General features: G+C 44.7%; 1 protein-coding gene across 4 annotated transcripts in view; it reads right to left on the reverse strand.

Moving 5' to 3' along the window:
* Vps13d (vacuolar protein sorting 13 homolog D) overlaps positions 1-20,480 on the reverse strand; it is a 227,041-nt gene that overhangs the window by 65,985 nt on the left and 140,576 nt on the right. For all 4 annotated transcript variants that reach the window (XM_029539692.1, XM_029539694.1, XM_021201317.2 and 1 more), the window contains 5 exons: positions 19,704-19,853; positions 18,742-18,838; positions 16,399-16,547; positions 7,758-7,892; positions 6,693-6,860 (listed from right to left, as the gene is read on the reverse strand). In XM_029539692.1, the coding sequence (XP_029395552.1) occupies positions 6,693-6,860; positions 7,758-7,892; positions 16,399-16,547; positions 18,742-18,838; positions 19,704-19,853 (699 nt within the window). The remainder of the gene's footprint in view (positions 1-6,692; positions 6,861-7,757; positions 7,893-16,398; positions 16,548-18,741; positions 18,839-19,703; positions 19,854-20,480) is intronic.

Consider the following 20,480-nt stretch of genomic DNA (forward strand, 5'->3'; position numbering starts at 1 on the left):
ATGAGTGCCCCGTTTCTATTTTAGTTAGCTGCAGGCTTCAGATATGTTTGGGACAGACTTGTAGATCAACCATTCTACAGTTTCTGTTTATTTCACATTAAAAACTAAACAACAGATAATAAAAAGCAGACTGGTGTTCTATTTCATAACTTTGCTGAACATACACAATGCAAAAATGCAGAGCCAAATAAGAGACAGCCCATACAATGCAACTGGCTCACTTCCATTTTTCCTATAGCAAATATTTATGGCTGGTCACAAGGAATATCAGTCAAAAATTCCAGATAGGATCTTTGCCCTTGGGCAGCCTGAAGTCTACTCAAGCAAAAAGCAGACATCTACATTTCACATTCCCTTGGGCCCTGGACCTCGTCCTTGAGGAAGAGCAGGGTGTTCTTGCCCTATGGCCCCACAGTACTTTCCCATGTGACTGCTCCCAGTCTGTACAGATCCCACTGCAACCCTCACCCTTGTGCAGGAAGTCCTATGCTATGAATGTGCTCGCTCTCTCTGTCTCTCTCCTCTCTCTCCCCCTCTCTCTCTGTCTCTCTGTCTGTCTCTGTCTCTGTCTCTGTCTCTCTCTCTCTCTCAAACACACACACACACACACACACACACACACACACACACACACACACACACGGCAGGAAGGGAGGGAGCAGTTGCTGCTGTAACAGAAGCATGAAGTGCCATGGGAAATAAAGCAGTGCAAGAGCACGTTTGGTGACATTTGGGTTGGACCTTATAAACACAGAGCCTTGGACGTGAGGTGTGGGATGGGCACCACAGACAAAGGGAAAACACTGAGAATAAGATCAGGGAGAATACACACGGGAGTGATCAGAACAGTCATCTTTGTGGTCTTCCTGCCTTTACCTGACTCTCTGGGAGCTTCCTAATGTTTGCCCTACGGTCACTTTCCTCACACTAAATTAGACACTTCCTTCTTAGAAATGCACAGGAGGGCTCCCCCACTGGAGCTGAACAGAAAGGAAAGGAGACATCACATTTCCCACATGCCTGTTGGAGTGAATGTGGTGTCCCTCTGCTTTTCTGTACTGAACAACCGTCCTCTCCTGTGGTCACGTTGGGATGCCCTTGGTTCCCTATGGGTTAGGCCTGAGCATGTTATCTTTTGACTACAGGGCAAGGCAAAGAAAAGGCCCATGTGTTAGTCTTCTAGAAGTACCTTTTTCTTCCATGGTCTTTCTTCCCCAACACTGTTCAGATTTTTTAACAATTCTTGCAGCTTTTCCATCCACAAAGATTCTGCTCCAATCTCTTTTTACCTCCATTTTGCTTTTTGTGATTTCTCAAATATGACACAAATAACACCCTGGTTAATTCCTAAGCCTACAAGAGGAAAGTCATTTTCATTCTTGAATCTGAAGCCACTCTGCCACGGAGAATTTGCTAGTAAGGCTCACAGAGGGCACCGACACGAGAGACTCCAAGACCAGGAGCAGGCCTATTTCTGTAGCACAAGGGAAGACTCATGAAACAATGTCCAGCAAAGTTCTGGAAGCTAGAGGACCCAGGGAAAAATGCAAAGCCTACCAGCTTCCGTTAGCTCATCTTGATGGAGTTATTTCTCGATCTCTGCTGCTTCTTCTTCACATGTAAGGCAGTGGCGGTGACCTCTCCCTATCTTCAGATACCATCAACGAAGAATGACTAAGGCCAACGGAGACTAGGGAGGAATGGTGAGGGGCCAAGGAGTGCCAACGAGTAAATACAAGTTTTAATTTACTCCAAGAAGCAAACTCTGGAGCAGGCCAAGAGGACTAAGCTTACAGAGCAGGCCAACGGGACTGAGCATAAACTCAGAACACTGTCTCCAGTGTTCCCCATGGCCTTTAAAGTCAATTGCTAAGCATCTGAGAGCCACTTGCTTGTAAGACTGAGACACAAGGTGTCTCTACAGAGGTTTAAAAGCTATGGGAGAGACCAAGGGGAGGAAAGAATGAAAGGCAAAAGGAGGGGTAAAAACAAGGAAACATTCTACCACTGACTGATAGGAGGGAAATACAATGAAAAACAAGGAAACATTCTACCACTGACTGATAGGAGGGAAATACAGGGTTTCCTAGTTTCAGGCACTCTGAGATGAAGTTAAGTATTATTTTCTTAGATTATTTTTAATTTTGTGTGTGTGTGTGTGTGTGTGTGCACCTGAGTGTCCACCGAAGCCACACGAGTGCATCAGACTCCCCGAAGCTGGAAGTAGAGATGGTTATGAGCCACCATGTGGATGCTGGGAACTGAACTCAGTCCTCTGCAAAAGTAGTCAGTGCTCTGACCTGCTGAGTCATTTCTCTAACCCTTAAAACATTAGTTTTTTAAAACATCCTAGTTGCCTAGAAATACTTAAAATAGTGAAGTAGCACACAAAAGTTACAACTCAGCTCATCAACTTGAAGAAAAGGGGCACCAGGAAAGGTGTCTAAAGACCAGTCAGGTTACACGTTGTGATTTGTAACAAGGATATTGGTCAAAAAAATACTTTAGAAGCAGGCAATTATAGAGATGCCAATTATAAAGGTGAGAGAGCTCAAGGAAAATAGAATCTTCCAGTCACAGTGATCCTGATCTTCAATGGCCAACAACAGCTGATGTGTCCTTCAGAAAATTGTAGCAATTGAGTATAGTTCATTTCAAGTCACTCTGCACGACACTCTGGGAAGATCAGACACTGACATGAAGGACATGAAGGTTAATTACTAAGCTTGACTATATTACATTTCTTTTAGTAGCCATATTTGTACTTAGAGGTCTTTTTCTTCTCATCTTTTCCCGCTTTGCATCCTTCCATCATGCAGTTGTTCTTCTGGGTGATGAGGTACAGCCATTTGGAATGTGTGCTGCTCACTGCTGAGGTGACAACTTCAGGTTCCCACACCTGACTGACTAACACTAGGAAATGAAGGGTTGTCATTCACTTCCCGCCAGTCTGTGGAGTTCCCTGCTCAGCTGAAGGAGAGAATGCCTAAGTTGTTCTTGGGAACCTTGGTCACTTGGGATTCCCATGCCACCAATCCACTCCCTGTGCCAAACACACTTCTGACTACCCAGATGGTTGAGACTCGTCTGAGCAGGAATGGGTCAGGCAGCACTAGAAAACGGCACTTAATTCAAAGTAAAGGAATCCTTTTAGCCTTCAAAGTTATTAGAAAAAAATGAAGCAAAAACTCTGATCTCAAACATGTGAGTCACTTCTTCACAGGTGACAACCTGAACATACCTCATCTGAGTCGGAAAAGGAATTCTTCAGGTGACTTGGGATCAAAATGTTTTTGAAGACAGAAAACCCTACATTCTCTAAGGGGTAGATCACTGTCTGAAGAAAATTTTGCTCAACTTAAAATCATGCCAACTTAAACACAGTAAAACCTGATGCTTACGAGAAGCCATGCACCTATTTCTCGATTATAGGTACATGGAAAAGCTATTATGGGGATAATCAGCTCGACAATAAAATGGAACAGTCACACATAATGACAAAAACAGACACAAGTCATAAATTGCCGTTCCCCTTCAGAATCCACACAGAACATTCTTTTGTGTGAAGATCTAACTTTCTCCTTGAACAAACAGTGTTAGTCTCATCTGAGTCCTATAAATATAGTGCCTGCAACACAAACACAAACAAATACTAGTTCCTAAACAAAGGCAGTTGGGCTGCCTGCCCTGTCTGCTGCAAGGCCACAGACGAGGCAGGCACTGGAACAGGGCCTGTCAGAGAAGCTCTGAAATAGGAAAGTCCAGGTCCACTGATCACTGCCATGTCCCAGATCTGGCTTCCTGGGACAAAGGGACAGCAAAGGGGAAATGGCTCAATGGCACACTGCTGCCCAAAATAGGGAGCAAAGAAGCAGGAGAACACATCATCTGAGGTCGTAGCTGGATTCTGTGGAAGTCATTCGAGGCCAGCCTCATTCTCTACCTGCCCCTATTGATCTACAGAGTTGCTAAAACCCTTGACAGTTCACACCAAGAGCGAAAAAAGAACGAAGAGGGGGACTGGAAGTTGGGAGGGAGACAAAGTAGGGGCGACTAGGGGGAGTTGGGAAGAGGAAGTAGTGGATGGATATGATCAAAATACACTGTAGCAATGTATGGAACTTCCAAAAAGAAAGAGTGATCCAAGAAAGACAAAGTTTCTGTAGGGACCTTCTCACTGGGGTCACCCCTTACCTGTGAGCTTCACTGATACAATGGGACTAACAATGCCTAACCTAACTAACTGGGTTACCTAGACAGTTAAATGTCACCAGACCAGAGCCACACTTGCAAGCACTAAGCTCTGACTGCCTGTGGAGAGGGTGATCACAGGCATCAACCCACCCAAGCCCTGCAGGTGAGAGCATGATGGGAGACAGGACGGTAGGAGGCTGCACAGCTAAGAGAGGAACGCCTCTGTCTACTAACACGCTTCCAGTGGGAGTTGCTACTGTTTTCTACTCTCTCAAGTGCCTTAAAAAGAACCTTAGACACACAGGGATGATAAGGGGAGGGTATGTGAGCTGGACTTACATCAAGTCCACCCCTGCCATTTTTTTGTTATTTGACCTTGAAAATGTTTCCAAGCCCTTTAAGTCTCACTTCCTGATTTGTGGGGTAGAGATTAACTCCAACAAGGCAGTGAGTGGCAAGGGTCCATCTGTGGCAGGCCTGACAGACAGAAGACACTCAGTAAGGATTTATAAGGAAGAGTGCCACGTGGCAGTGCTATGCTCTGCTCTGACCCAGCACCTTTAACGCTGTTGGCACCAGGAATGCCCCAGAACTATCGGTGCTTTGTCCAAGTCACAACAAACTAACTTCAACACCACAGCAAAGCTGGGTGGCTGACTGGTTCCACAAGGGGCAGGACCACCTTCTGCCCTCTTCCTCCCTGGAATTCTGAATCTCTAAATACTCTCCTCACGCCAGACTTGACTCCTGTGTCATCTGCACTTCCTTAGACTCCCTAATGAATGCAGAGAAGCAAACAAAACAGCAAAACAAAAATGAAGGTCTGCTTTCAACACTCACAACTACACGAAGATGGAGCACATTAACGCAGCCACACATACAGCACCAGAGATGGTCGGATCTGGTGTCCGCAGACAGACCCACCCATGTGAAGCATGAGCTTTCTGTCTTGCAGCTAGATGGACTTGACTTTATAATAACAAATCCAGGGTTCATCAAAATAAATTAGAAAGCAATTTTCCTCAGTAGCAGCCTACAACTCCAGTAGTGCTTGACTTACTGAAGACAAGATGAACTCATGAAATAAGCCGACTAAACACACCGTGAACAAAGCTTGCAGTCAAGCCCTGGAGAGCCCCGTATGCAAAAGAAATAGCAATATAACGTAGGATATCCAGTAAGATACAATAAGAGCTTTAAGTGGAGTGTTTACCACGGAATGTTGCAGGGCACTGGCTGACTAAATGAAGTGCTTAAAAGCCGAGCTGCACTGCATTATAATGTGTGGGGCTGAGGGCAGCATAAGAAAGACTCCAGAAGAGATGGGAACTGTCTTTCAGATCCTAACCTGACTTTACTAGCTTCCAAGTTGTAATCTGAAAAATTCTTTCTTCTTCCTTCTTCTCATATTCTGAAAGCAACATTTCTGTGCTGACCCACAGAAGGTGAGCACTTTCAGTGACCAAGTAACAGCACAGCCTCGGACACTAATCTGAGGGAGACGATCCCCCCTGGTGACACTCTGGAAAAAGATACCTCATTCCCACCCCACATGCCCTATGATCAGGATCACATAACGAAGAAAAACTATTCAACTGTACCTTCCCAACTAGAGCATGGGGTGAGGTAGGAAGGTAGGGATGAGGGTACCCTGCCAGAGCCACTTTTCCTCTCAGCAGTTCACGGTGGACTATCACCTGTGCCTCACAGGAGTCAGGCCCATAGGAAGGAGTAGCAAGTATCCACAAGTGCTTCCTCAGGTCTCCCTCATGAATGACAGGCCAAAGTCTGCATGAACAGACAGTGGAACAAAGAGGGACAGGAAGGAGTCAGGCTCCAGGAACAAGATGGGCTCTCAGACAACTTGCATATGCCATGAAACAGCAGCTATAGTCAGCCACCTCCACTGCCCTCAGCTTCTCACACAGAACCAGCTGCTGGATACCAACAGTAGACCAACAAAACACCCACCAAGCAAGATGCCTGGGAACCAAGAGGTCACTGGGTTGCAAGGATCAGGAGAACAGCCCCATTGTCCTCCCACAGCTGGCTTCACATGGTGTACAAGGCCACTACATTATTGGAGCTCATTTAGTTCAGACTTTCCACGAAGTTGTGGGAATTAGTATATCTTAGGGAGAAGGCACAGTCCAACTTCATACTGTTTGGTTTGGGGATATACTTTACACTAAGGAGGGTGTTGGCCATACCCCACCCCCTAATTTCAGGTTCACAAAAGTCCAGATCATTCTGTTGGTGTTGGGAGGGATACACAAAACTCACAGTCAGGAGACTACTATAGTGACCAGGCAAGCCACAGAGCTGGGCTAGGAACATACCCTGCCTGGAAGACTTCCTCAGTGGAAGGAAGGTAAGCCATTGCAGCAAGGAACCCGAGGTTGTGATTGCAGCTTCTCCAGGCCATCTATGCACCAGTGAAACTCCAGTGACACAGATGTCTCTTAAGGCTAATCGTGATTTCATCAATATTCCCTTACCTTGGCGGCAGAATTTGATACTCCATGGGTAACATTTCTTATGAGGCCCCCGACATTTCCATACTTTATCAGTCCAGTGACCCCTTCAGATACATCATTCAAAAGGCCCATGGGATTGCCGAGGAAGTCTACCGATCCTAGGATCCGAGCTGCCTGGCTAAGGAGTTCCTGTGGAACGGAAAGGGGGAGGAAAGCCATGTCAGCGTCAGTGTCCCCAAGAAAAGGGGTGGCATCTATCTCATCCCCCAGTACTGTCAACAATGACATTTTCAGTCTTCATCACCTGCCAATGACCTCCTGTGCTCTCATGGTTGGCCTTAAACTTCACCCAACACACACACACTAGGGACTGGTTCCAATACACTTAAAAATATGTGTCAAGGATAGTTAGGAGAATAAAAGTAGCTGTGAGACTGAAAAGATTCTTTGGGGATTTTTATGAACAAGCATCATACTCCCCTTCCCATGAGGAAATGAGGAGGGCAGAAAAAGAAGCAAGATGGAATAAGCTTTGACTGTGGAAACTAACAAATTTGGTATGATCTGATGATCCACTAAAGGCTCTATATTTGGGGCTGTGCAGTCTAGATTAAACATACAAAATGGAAAATGTCTAATTTAGTTAAAAAAACATAAGTTCAACTCAAGGTCAAGGCCTCAGAGGCATTAAACAGTGGTGTGGTTGTTGAAAGCAGGCCGTGCCCGGCACATAAAGAGTTCACAGTACTCTGTGTTGTCACTGAAGCATCAACTAAACCACAACCGAGCTGTGCCTAACCTAGGGGAGTCCCCGGGACTGGCTCTGAGGAAGAAGACAAACAGTTCTTAAGTCAATCTTAGATTCTCAAGGTATCTTGTGTGTGTGTGTGTGTGAGAGAGAGAGAGAGAGAGAGAAAGAGAGAGAGAGAGAGAGAGAGAGAGCGAGAGCACACAAGCACTGACTCTCAAGACATGTGACACAGTAGTGACATCTAAGTAACAGATCCCCAATACCTAAGACAAAGCTGCTTGGCCCTGACTGTCTCCACCTGGTCCTTCCCCACCCCTCCCTGTCTGCTCACACACCTCTTGGAAGTGCTTGAGGATGTCATTGATGATGAACTCCTTGGTCTCATAGGGATGCACCCGAGTGAAGGGGTCCAGATTGATCACAGCATCTTCAAACCGAATCAGTGGGAATCCTAGGGTGCTTTTCAGGGCCTAGGTAGAGAAGAAAGGAAACTACAGACTTCAACCTCAGGATGGTTTTCCGGGGTGCTATAATTCTAGAATCCATGAAAAACTTATGAACTAAGAATTACCATTTAGATATAAGAATTTCCCCTATAATTACAAAAGTAAAATATGAAAGAAAAAAGATATAAATTTCTATTACCCAAAGTATGCATATCTCAGCATTACAGCAGCAAACACTGCCAGGCTCACAGTAGAATTCCTTCTGGTCTGTTTGGAACCTGTATTTGTCATGCCCTCCTTTCTGACTAATGCACACTGCACAGGGACAGCACAGTCATAACAAACAACACTCGATTTGTTTTCTTCTCCCTCTTATTGTCACTTGCATGTTCCTGTATGTGTGGTGTGTATGTGTGTGTGGGGGGGTGGGCATAACCATGTGCTCACATGTGGACGTGTTTATATGTTGAAATACAAAGCTGATATGAGTCTTCCTTGACTGTCTTCCGTCTTGTTCTTTGAGGCAGGGTATTCCCATCAAACTCAGAGCTCCCAGACAGCCAGGATTACTAGCAAGCTTGCTCCAGGTATCTCTTCTCTGCTTTCCAAGACTGGAACTGTAGACAGGACAGCATGCCCTGTCAGATTTTATGTGGTGTTCTGGGATCCTGACTCAGTCCTCTTGCTCATAATGGTAAGAGCTTTAACTACTAAACCATCACAGCAGTCCCAAGGTCATAAAGTAGATTGTCTTTTCTGCCTTAAAAACAGCCTACCCCCTGCACAAACTATTTCTTCTCTCTGCAGATTATGTTGTCCTGATTTGCACTGTATGCTATTGTATATAGTATATCTTATTAATTTTCATTTTTATATTTTACATCATACAAGTAATACCCATTTAACCATTAGTGTTGGTGGAAAGTTAGGTGTTGGTCTGAGACAGACAGACTTTTCTATGTAGCCCAGGCTGACCTGGAACATTTTTGTACACCAAGCTGGCTCTAGACTCACAGAGATCCTCCTGTCTCTGCCTCCATAATGTTAGGATCAAAGGTGTGTACTGTTACACTCGGCCACTGAGAATGTTTTACTACTATGAATGAAGTAGCTGAAGCATTCCCCCAAGTCTTTTGGGTGGCTCTGCATGTGTTGTTTTTGTTTTGTACTGTTTGGTGCATGTCTAGGAGGAGCAGAGCCACTGGCTAATAAAGAATGAGCATGTTCAACCTGAGTATATACTGCCAAAAAGTTTCACAGAGGAGCCAGGAAAGCTCGAACTTTTTCCAGTAGTCTCGAAGAGCCCCCTGTTCTATGTTCTCATCAATAACTGGAAGAAATGACTTTCCTGGGGTTTTGTAGATTCGTTTTTTTGTTTGTTTGGTTGGTTGGGTTTTTTTGGTGCTGCTGGAACTGAACCCAGAGCCTTCTGCACTCTAGGCTATCAATCACTCGGCCCCTGCGATATACTTGTAGATCTTAGGGCATGCGCTGATATCCCAGTTCCGGAAGGATAAAGAGGCTGTGCACATTTAATAACCATTCTAGCTCCTGGACGCTATCTCTATAATATGCTTATTCGGATCTTTACTCGTGTCTACAGGGAGTTACCTGTGTTTGTCTTTCTATGGAGAACTTTTGTACATGCATAAACATACTGCAGAAACTTCTCCCCTGTATCTGGTCTTCTTATTCATTATATGGTGTCTTTCAATCATGAGACAAGCTTACTTTGAAGGAGAGCTTTCTTTTCAATCTTTTCTCTTCTGGTCAGAGGCTCTCTGTGTCCTCATTACTTAGGTCACAAAACCCGATGTCTGTTTTAGTTCACACTTACACTTGACACTGTACGCTTGGCTCTTATGTAACCTGCGAACTCTGCACTACTACACTGAGCACTAACAAGCACAGGACCTCTTTCTACTATAGTCACACGACTGTTTCCGCCTTTTGTTGTTGTTGTTGCTCTGCTTACCACAGCGCTCCCATTTTACTGATGTGGTCCTGTAACAAGCTGTGAGTGCTCTAGCCTTGCTCGTAACCTTGAGGACTACCTTGCGTACTCCCCACTATAAATCTTGGGCTCTGCCCTAATCTAGCCAGGCCTTTAGCGACACCATCAATGTTTCTTTTTTCTATGTGAACACCTTGTACACATTCGGTGTGTCCGTAGGTAGTTATGGTAAGTTAAAATGGCCACAGTTCTTTGCATCTGCCATGGATATGTTTTGGTGTACTTATCAAAAGTCTATTTTCCCTTCACCAGAATCTTTAATTAACTGTCATTTGCTTCAAAGGTAAGGCCATGCAATCAGTGAGCCTGAGAATCAAGAGACCTTCAGGCCTCTACACTGGTTTTTCTGATGCCTCCACCATGTGGAAAAGCTGAAATTACCTATTAAAGATATGGGCTCACTAGGAAGGTTATGCTCAAGCTAATCCCACCCATCTGACTTGTGAGAGACAACAGGAAGTTTGTTGTGAGAGTTCTTCTAGAAATATAAGAGAAGTTATGTCTACAATGTCTCATCAACAAGAAGTAGAAGCAATGACTTTGAAAGATGATGGGGGTTCCCATCATGCTTGGTACACCCCCATCACCCCTCAAACACAAGCACAATGGTTTGGGCATGTGATTCCAGCACATGGGGGGCATAGACAGGCATAGCTGGGACTTGTTGGCCAGCCAATCTACCCTAACTGGCAAGGCCCAGGTCACTGAGACTTTATCTCAAAATACGATGTTAACAGCTCTTGAGGAACAAAACCCAAGGCTATCCCAAAAACACAAACATCACACACACCCACAGAGAGAGAGAGAGAGAGAGAGAGAGAGAGAGAGAGAGAGAGAGAGAGAGAGAGAGAGAGAGAACCAAATAAAAAGGCAAACTAAACCCTGAAAAACATTTGTTACTTCCATCAAAGACAAGACTTATAAAGAGTTTGTAGTGAAGATATAAAAGACCAATAACTGATAGAAACCTGGTCAAGTGCTAGGATCAGACAATTCACAGAAGCAAAACCTGGTACTCAACATGAAGAACAAAACAACACACACACACACACACACACACACACACACACACACACACAAAGACCAAGACCAAGAAACAACAGTAGAGGAAGATATACAGGAGGACACACAGTTAAATAAATACCAAACAGAAGATACATGGCACAAACAGTAAAATAAATACTGACCAGACCAGATGAGCTGAAGACAGGGAGAGAGCACTGGTTTGGTACTTTGGAATGTCACCGATGATATCAGAAGGAAGAATTTTAGGGGCTAAGACCATCATTGAGTTGCCAGTGTGGTAGCACACCCCTGCAATTCTAGTGCTTGGAAACTGAGACAGGAAGATGGCTAAATTCAATACTAGGAGGTTTTAAACACTGATGATGGCCAGATTTCTATCAGGTTATTGGTTTATCATCTCTTCCCATTGGATAAAATCTTTATAAAAATCTTGTCTTTAATGGAAGTGTTTTGAACTGAGAGAGGCCAGCCAGACTAAGGATATGTTAAGTGCACAACTAAAGTCACATGACTAGCCATGAGCAGATCCTAGCCTTGAATGTGCTGTTTTTACAACAGCAACTACCTATTTGGTAGAAAGCGACCAAGCCAAAGGGCTCCACTATTTCTTCTCAAAACCTTTCTGCATTTGTTCAGCTGTGCTCCCCACTAAAGAGTGAGCAGGCATGAAGTCAGAGAGCATGCCTAATTTCCCCCATTTCACTGACAGAGAAACTGATAGCCAGCTTAAACTCCTTATTCACAGTCAAAGGCCAACCATGTTATGAAAGGGACTAAAGAGTAAGGACATGGTTTTACTAACGCAACTTGAATAAGAAGAGATTTTAAAAAGCATGATTAGGGCTGGTGAGATGGCTCAGTGGGTAAGAGCACCTGACTGCTCTTCCAAAGGTCCAGAGTTCAGATCCCAGCAACCACATGGTGGCTCATAGCCATCCGTAACAAGATCTGACACCCTCTTCTGGTGTATCTGAAGACAGCTACAGTGTACTTACATTTAATAAATAAATGAATCTTTAAAAAATAAAAAAAAAAAAAAAAAAAAAAAAAAAAAAAAAAAAAAGCATGATTAAACAAAAGCTTAAGCCAGAAAGTTAAAACAAACAAACAAAAACACCAAAACACAAATTCCTCATTACGACCAAACATTAAAAGAGACTGGTGTATTGCTGCAGGGACCTTTGACCTCTACCAAGCTGCAAAGTCCTCCCAACAGGAACCATCTACCCTGGTACCAAGGAAGTACCCAGCCCTGGAGTGAAACTGTCTTCACCTAGTCATTTACTGTCTGGGGTCCCTTATTTGCAGAGGCGCAGGGCCAGCGCGTTGGTATGAATTACTCTGCCACCTTCAGGCTGATCTGGTCTGTAGAAGAAGGCATGAGACGGCATTAAGCCTTCCAGAGACAGCACCGAGCTGAAAGAAGAAATACCTGTCCACGAGGCCTCAGATCACAGCTAGTCCCTGGGCCGTGTCCTTTCCTTTCTTAGTTTATCCCACACTAAACAGAACTGTCTGGAATTCATTCTCTAAAGGTTTATTTATGGCACATAGAGACTGTTTATGTGAAGCAGGGCATTTGCCTGTTTCCCTTTGGGGACAGTGTTTAAAACTATGGGGCTACTTCCCTCGCTGGCACTTTCTGAAACACAATTAACAATACTGGATCTTTTTTCCTTTTAACAAATCTGGTTTTTATTTAGAGAGGGAGGGAAAAAGTAAAGGGTCTGAAGTTTCCCAACAAATTATTTCAAGCCTTTGAGAAGACAGTTTTAGGCTTTTTAAATAGTGTCTTTGTTTGAAATTCCCCCCTTACCCCCACCCGCCTGCTCTCTGACCATTAAAGTGTGGGTTTTCTTCCAAACTAGATTGCTCAATTAAGGTCCTTCTTTTGTTATACCCCAATGCTCTAAATGGGAAAAGGCCTGCTGTAGGCCACCTTCTGAAACCTTTTAAAGACCCCCTGGTATCTTTTGATCTTTAAAGGAGTCAAGGAAATCCCTATTAAAAGCTACCTGGCTTTTCAATATGCCATGGCATCTCTAACATGCAAACTCCATGCAGAGAGAGCATGAGGAGAAGGGAGGGGCAGCTATTCTCTTGTGTCTGTGAAATGGAATATTAGCTTCCCTTCTTCTGTCAGTCACGAATCCAATGAAGATAGCAGATGGAGACAGCTTCCAGTCACCTGGACAGTGTGGATGCCTTTGAGTCACCAGACAGACACTGTTTCTGGCAACAATGTACCTCAGTGTAAATCTGGATAGGCACAGCTCCCCCTCCTCCAAGATTTCTGACAGCCTCACTCCTGCCTGGGAATCCAGAGAATGGAGGCAATTGTTCCTTCACTACTAAGACAGGGTTACCTTTTAGTCAGACTCCTGTGACTGCTGTTCAGGGAGAAGGCTCCGTTTCCTAAGCACATGTTTTTAGTGATTCCATATTCATCAGAAAGAGCATACAGCTCTTCCTAAAAGCTCCTAATAAAGGCCTGTTACTCTGTTAGAAAACTCTGACTAAGTGATATTGTCTTTGGAGTCCCAGACTCCAGGAGGAATACTCAAGGTATAGTAACACGGTGACTTCCACAAGCCCAGAGCTCAACTCTGAAGTTCCAATCCCAACATCCTCCTGAAACACAGGTATGCCATGGCATCTGCTTAAGAGTGCTCTAAAACTGTTCTTTCAGTAGAATACCAGAAAGACAGTCAACATGAAGGACTGAGTTCACTCCAGCAGAGCAAATACTGCACCAGTAAGAGCTGTAAAGGACACATGGCATAGGTAGCATGGGACTGCAGAGGACACATGGCATCAGTCCCATAGGACTAGGGACCAGTTACTTCTGCTGGGAGCGCTGAGAGGAATGCTGGGGTCTGTGATTTTTAACAAGATGATTTTAAATCAAGAAGTCTTCCACTTGCAGGAAATGCTTAGCTTTGGCTTGCTGGGTGAGAGCCAAGTGTTCTGGGGGAACAGACTTTATCAAACAAACCCATCCGAAAGGTCACATAGGTCAAGTGGATACTTGTGGATATTAGCAAGACAGTAGTTTTCCCATGGTTTTCCCCTCACTCCCAGGCTAATTATAACCATCTCCAGCCTCCTGGGAAATACAACATTGGGGCAGATTGAGCAGCAGAGTGGTGAGAGGAGAAAGGCACTGTGCCTCTCTTCTCAGGATGCTGCCCCTGGTCGCAGCTAGCCCTCCCTTGTCTTCATTCACTGAAGCCATCACCCCTATTACCTAGAGGATGACGCTGAACAGACAGCTGTCTCATCACCTATAGGTCTATTTTAGAAGCTGGGAGTTGGCAGGCTGTGGCGCATGAAGCCCACACATGTGTTCTGTCAAGCCCACAAGGCTGGGTTTTAGATGGTTTTTCTTTTGTTTTGTTTTGTTTATTTTTTTAACTTATTAGATATTTTCTTCATTTGCATTTCAAATGCTATCCCAAATGCCCTCTATACCCTCCCCACACCCTGTTCCCTGCCCACTCACTCCCACTTCTTGGCCCTGGTGTTCCCCTGTATGGGGCATATTTGCAAGACCAAGGGGCATCTCTTCCCAATGATGGCTGACTAGGCCATCTTCTGCTATATATGCAGCTAGAGACACGAGCCCTGGGGGTACTGATTAGTTCATATTGTTGTTTCACCTATAGGGTTGCAGAACCCTTCAGTTCCTTGGGTAATTTCTCTAGCTCCTCCATTGGGGTCTCTGTGTTCTATCCTATAGATGACTGTGGGCATCCACTTCTATATTTGCCAGGCATTGGCATAGTCTCACAGAGAGAGAGCTATATCAGTGTCCTTTCAGCAAGATCTTGCTGGCATATGCAATAATGTCTGTGTTTGGTGTCGTGGTGCGGAGCCTAGTGCGCACCACGATGTACAACGTCCACAAGCAGTGACTGTGGGCATCCACTTCTATATTTGCCAGGCATTGGCATAGTCTCACAGAGAGAGAGCTATATCAGTGTCCTTTCAGCAAGATCTTGCTGGCATATGCAATAATGTCTGTGTTTGGTGTCTGATTATGGGATGGACCCCCAGGTGGGGCAGTCTCTGAATGGTCCATCCTTTCATCTTAGCTCCAAACTTTGTCTCTGCCACTTCTTTCATGGGTATTTTATTCCCTATTTTAGGGAGGAATGAAGTATCCACGTGTTGGTCCTCCTTATTCTTGATTTTCTTTTGTTTTGGAGATTGTATCTTGGATATTCTAGGTTTCTNGGCTAATATCCACTTATCAGTGAGCGTATATCAAGTGAGTTCTTTTGTGATTGGGTTACCTCACTCGGGATGATATCCTCCAGATACATCCATTTGCCTAAGAATTTCATAAATTCGTTTGTTTTTTTTTTTTTTTTTTTTAAATGTGAGTTGGTGGCCAACATTTAAAACCCAGGAGATTCCATATAAACCTGATGATTTGGCAGTGGGCTGCAGTGGGGCTGTGCTGACCCTCCTCATGGAGCTGTGCACTGGACTAAAGGTCCCCTGCACTTGCAGGCTGACCCTGCAGCAGAATTGGCATGGGCATCTGAGCCCAGCACTGCAGTCTCACAACTCATTTCAGCTATCCAGATGTTCCTCTGTGGAGAGAGTGGGCATCCTGGATCTTCTGAGAGAAGGAAGGAGGGGAAAGTGAGCGGGCAACGGGAAGAGGGAGGGTTCGACAACTGTCTTCAAGCACAGCACAAGGGAGAACCAGAAGCAATGGCTGCCAGTCTGAGGCAGACTTAGAGTCTGAGTAAGGCTAGACATTTCAACATCCACCTGACCCTGCTCTTGCTTTCAGCAACACCTTGCTACATAAACAAGACCATAAACTTCTGTCTCCCCACCTACCAAGCAAGGGCACCATTGAGGACACGCAGTCTAATGACAGCCTCACCTACGTGCCAGGATGCAGTGCAGAACCCAGACATGACAGACTTGGATTTGAATGTCAGCCTGCTCCCTTCCTTAAAATATGCCTTGGTACTAAAAGTGAAGGTGTTGCTAAGGCCGTACTGGTCACCTGTGGATCAAGATGGTTAGTAGGAGGGTTATCCTGAAGTTGTACAAGGCCACATTCCAGCAAGCTTACAGCTGAGTCTTCCTCTAAGGTGGCCTTCCTAAGTGACACTTACCCCAGTATAAATAGATGCTTAGAAGACAGCAAGAGAGATCTGGGCAGTGGGTCAAAAGAAAGGCTATTTAGTCTCAGTTCCTAAGACATGTACCAAGCCCAGGAAAAAGGCTTCTACTGTCCTAAGGTAAATCTAGAACCACCCCCAAAAAACAAATGAGAGTTACATCATTCAGTTTTATCCTTTTTTGTAATATCTTGACCTAAACATTAGACAAAAGGAGTATTTCACAAATTAATGAACACCTATAAAAGGAAAGGTACAAAGTAAATGCCGTGAGTACTAATTCCAGACAGACAGAATGAACCATCAACGTATGCTCCCACGGAGAGTGTGCCAGCTGTGAGCTCACCTTAAGGTCCAGTGGCAGCTTGTTGGAGGTGAACACACTGAGCTTGATTTGGGGGATGCTGATCTTAAGGTTCTCAAAGTAGTATCGAGTTGGAGTTCCTCCCTGCTCTGCTGTCTTCTCATGGATGTTTTCATCATACTTTTCCACCTCTGATCCAAAGGCATAAGCAAGAAAACAAAACCAAAACTGTTGACATCATGATTCAAACATGTGTGACCTCACCTAAAAACCTACACAAACAAAAACCTACATGAACTTTCTTAGTTTCTTTGTGGGCTCAGGAATGCATACAACATTCAGATGCCATTCCTATATAAGAGTAGACTGTTACATTGGTTATACAAAGGTGGGTTAGCTTCATCTGTGAAACTGTGACTCTGAGCCACCCAGCAGACAATATCTCAGAAAGCCAAAGGTCACAGGTTCATTTGCTGACTACAGGCTTTCCAGAACTATTGCTGTCATTACAAGAACCTATGATCTAGGTCATATGAGTCTAGAGTGCAGTACAGCTGAGCCAAAAAAGACACTCTCAACATAAAGCAACACTGTGGGGAATAAAAACAGTTCCTGAGAAAGTGCTGGCACAGCATCCTCCTGAGCAGAGCAAGTCTCAGAAGCAAGATAATCGAGGCAGAGTTTCTAATTGCCAGTCTATGAGTACAAAGGAGGGGCATGGACTAGAACAGCAATGTACTCCGTGATGGGAGGGTGTGCATGTCCATAGGCAGTAAACTTCCCTTTGGCTTCCGGTGGCTTCGAAGGAAAGCCACAGAGAAGTAGAAGCTGCCATCAGTTCTACTTGAAGTTGAAGGATGCTCTAAGGGAGACCTGTCTTCCACACTCAACTGGCTACTGAAAGTAGAGGAAGAGTAATGACAGGCAGACAAGGTCTTCCAAAAAGCCTACGTTTCTCTGTGCAAGGCTGTAAAAAACTTCTGAGAGGGATTCACAAGAAAAATATGACCCATGAAACCTGAAGTGAATCTTATGGGGAAGGAGCCAAACAGAACACCTGCCTGGCTGTTGAGGACTCAGGTGGTTGTATAACTCCAAATAAACTGGAGCCTGAACCAACCAAAGTGCAACGCACTCGACTAAGCAGGCAGGGCCTTGTTCTTCCTCCCAAATAGTGGTCTCCTTCTCAATTTTACTTTCTTTCTTTTTGAGGCACTAAGGACAGAGTCCAGTACTCCATGTATACTACCTGCAGTAGTGGCACTGAGCAAAATCCATAGACAATCCTAAGTACTCTAAAAGCTTAATCCTATTTTACTTGTGATACTGAAGATTTAAGGTTCAATTCTAAATCTAGATTATAAAGACAAAAAATATTTTTCTTGCATTGTGGGTGTGTATATGCATTTTCTTTCTAGTTAACATGGTGGATAAATGCAGACAGTAACAGGCTAAAGGATATGTTCATGAACTTGAGCATGAACTGCAAAGACTGACTGTCTCAAAACAACAAACACATAAAAAACTAGCCAAGTGGCTAGAAAGATGACTAAGCAGTTCAGAGTGCTTACTGTGCATCTAGAAGACCTGGTTCAGTTCTCAGCAGCCAAATGAAGCCAGCTTACAATTACCTATAACTCCAGGGGATCTGACCCCCTCCTTCAGCCTCCACAAGTAACTGCACACACAGGGAAGACACTTATACACATATGCACACATGCACACAAAATAAATCTTTGAAAAAGGTTGTGCATCATTGACTTCTTTCTTAGCTAGAGCCATCTAGCAGCAGGAGAAGAGGCTGTGATGGGGAAGGTACAGAAACAACAGCTGAACTCTCTGCTCAGCTCTGCAAGAAGCTTAGGCTTTCTGATAGTGATCTGACTCCCTTTCCAAAGGCCAAAGGACAGCAACAAGAAACCTTTGTAATGACATTAAGGTACAAGGGTACAGACATTAAAAGTTAATAATTGTGGTTAGCCAGTTTTGTTTTTCAAACTAAATCAAAGCACCTGCCAAAAAGGCTTTTCTGACTCTTAGCCCTGAGCTGGTTTCATAACTAAGTGACCTGCTAAATGATGGTCATCATTCCATTCTATTAGAGCAGAAGGTCAGAACTTACAAAGGAAACGAGGGTGTACTGCTTCCCAGCGGCCAGCCATTGGACATTCCATGATGCCAAGACCCTCTCAGGGAAGCCTAGTTCCTGGACATAACTCAGACAACAAGCAATTTTGGGAAAGGAGTTGCTAAACCCCAAGCCTGATCCAGCTAGCTCAGACTGACAGGCAGAGAGTCAGCTTTGTTGGTGTCTAGGAACTACCTGGATTTTACAAACAGAATAACTGCCAATCCCAGGCAGAAGAGTAGAGTGATCAGCTTTACCTGATTCTGCCTGATCGTAGCCAAAGAAACTTAGTAGCTTGAGCAGCAGTTTTTCCTCAATTTGTACTGTGAACCTCTGAGCCGTGACCATCAGGTGCTAGAGAGAAAAAAAGTCTGGTTTACAGTCAAGCACCAAAGCAGCTTTCATTTGTGCCAGGAAGCAGGTCCCAAAGAAATAGGCTGGCAGAAACTATAGTTTCTGCTACTAAGGAAGGTAGAGGCAGGAGTCTTGCTTGAGCCCAGCAGTTCCAGATCAGCCTGGGCAGGAAATCAAGACCCTGTTTCGTGGTTTCTTTACCTGTTTGAAATAATGATAAATGACTTGCAGCTCACCTCTCTTTGCTTGTTATAGTCACCAGAACTCCAGGTGTTCAGTGAACACTTGGCCATCCTGCTTGATCTCTCGGGCCTCACCAGTGAGCAGAAGCTATATGACTGGGTTTGTGGTGGAGGTGCAGGTATGCTTGCTCCCATTATCACTGATGACAAAGGAGCAGAAAGAGGGTTCTGGCTTTTACAGCTTGCTGCTATCCCAGCTGGCTTCTACTTTGGGAACCCCCAGATCAGAAAGCTTCCTCACTTTTAACTCTCTGCTGCTAGTATACTACTCATGGCAGTTTACTTAGCACATTATTCCAAGGACAGACTCCACATAGCTCTCTAGACTTGTCTCTGGACTACTCAACATGCAGTAACAGACCACAGCAGCCTACAAGATACTGCTTCACTCAGGACTGATGCCTCTCGACTCCCTGGGTTCAGTACTGATAACTAAGGATATAGGATGCCAAGAAAAGGTGCTCCGAACATTTCCCTCAATGGTCAAACAGAAGCCACATGTGGCTCGGCCCTGAGAGCCACCTTTATACACACAGTGTGCTGCTGCTCGCTCTGTGGCCTGGCTGTGAGAGAGCAAGAGTGCCTCCTACATGCCATTGTCCCCAGCCTCCCCGCCAGCCCACCTTGTAGATGTTGGTCAGCGTGCTCTTACTGGGGAACTTCACTGCATTGAGTTGCACAGCAGGACCTGTCTCAATGACCTCGTTCTCATTGCTCAGGGGAGTTACATAGAGCATGAAGGGCTGAGTAGTGCCAATGAGCTGATTGTCCACCTGGAGCAGGAAAAGCCAACAAAACAGAAACAAACAAGACAAGCTGCTTAGTTGTTATTATTATTATTTTTTATTATTATTTATATTTGGTGCTTTGTGCTATGCCGGCTACTCAGAGTCCCCTGGCCACTTTGCCACCTCACATCTACAGCATACTCACACACACACACACACACACACACACACATCCAGTAATAGATTGAATCCAAGAGCAGTGGTGGTGACACTAATGGGAAAAGTGATGCACAGCAGAGAACCAGCACTTAGAAAGTGGAGGCAGGAGAACTGAGCACTGGAGGCTACACAGAGAGTCCATGCCTCAAACATAGTAACAGGGTAGGCAAGCCGGCTCTGCAGGGAAGGGCATCTGCTGCCAAGCTCCCAGACTTGAGTTTATCTCCAGGACCCATGTGGTAGGAGAGAACCGATTCTCTCAAGTTGTTTCCTGACCTCCACACACACATTTTGCCACTTGCGCACACATAAATGCACAAAATAAATAAAAATTGAATTGACAATAACAACATAGTAACAAAAGAAATAACAAGGAAAGTTATAAGACTAAGACTTGACTTAGTGAAGACCAAGAAGTTAGCTCAATTTTGCCACTCCACAGAATATTCATAT

The sequence above is a fragment of the Mus pahari genome, chromosome 6 (assembly GCF_900095145.1).
Source record: "Mus pahari chromosome 6, PAHARI_EIJ_v1.1, whole genome shotgun sequence".
NCBI lineage: Eukaryota > Metazoa > Chordata > Mammalia > Rodentia > Muridae > Mus > Mus pahari.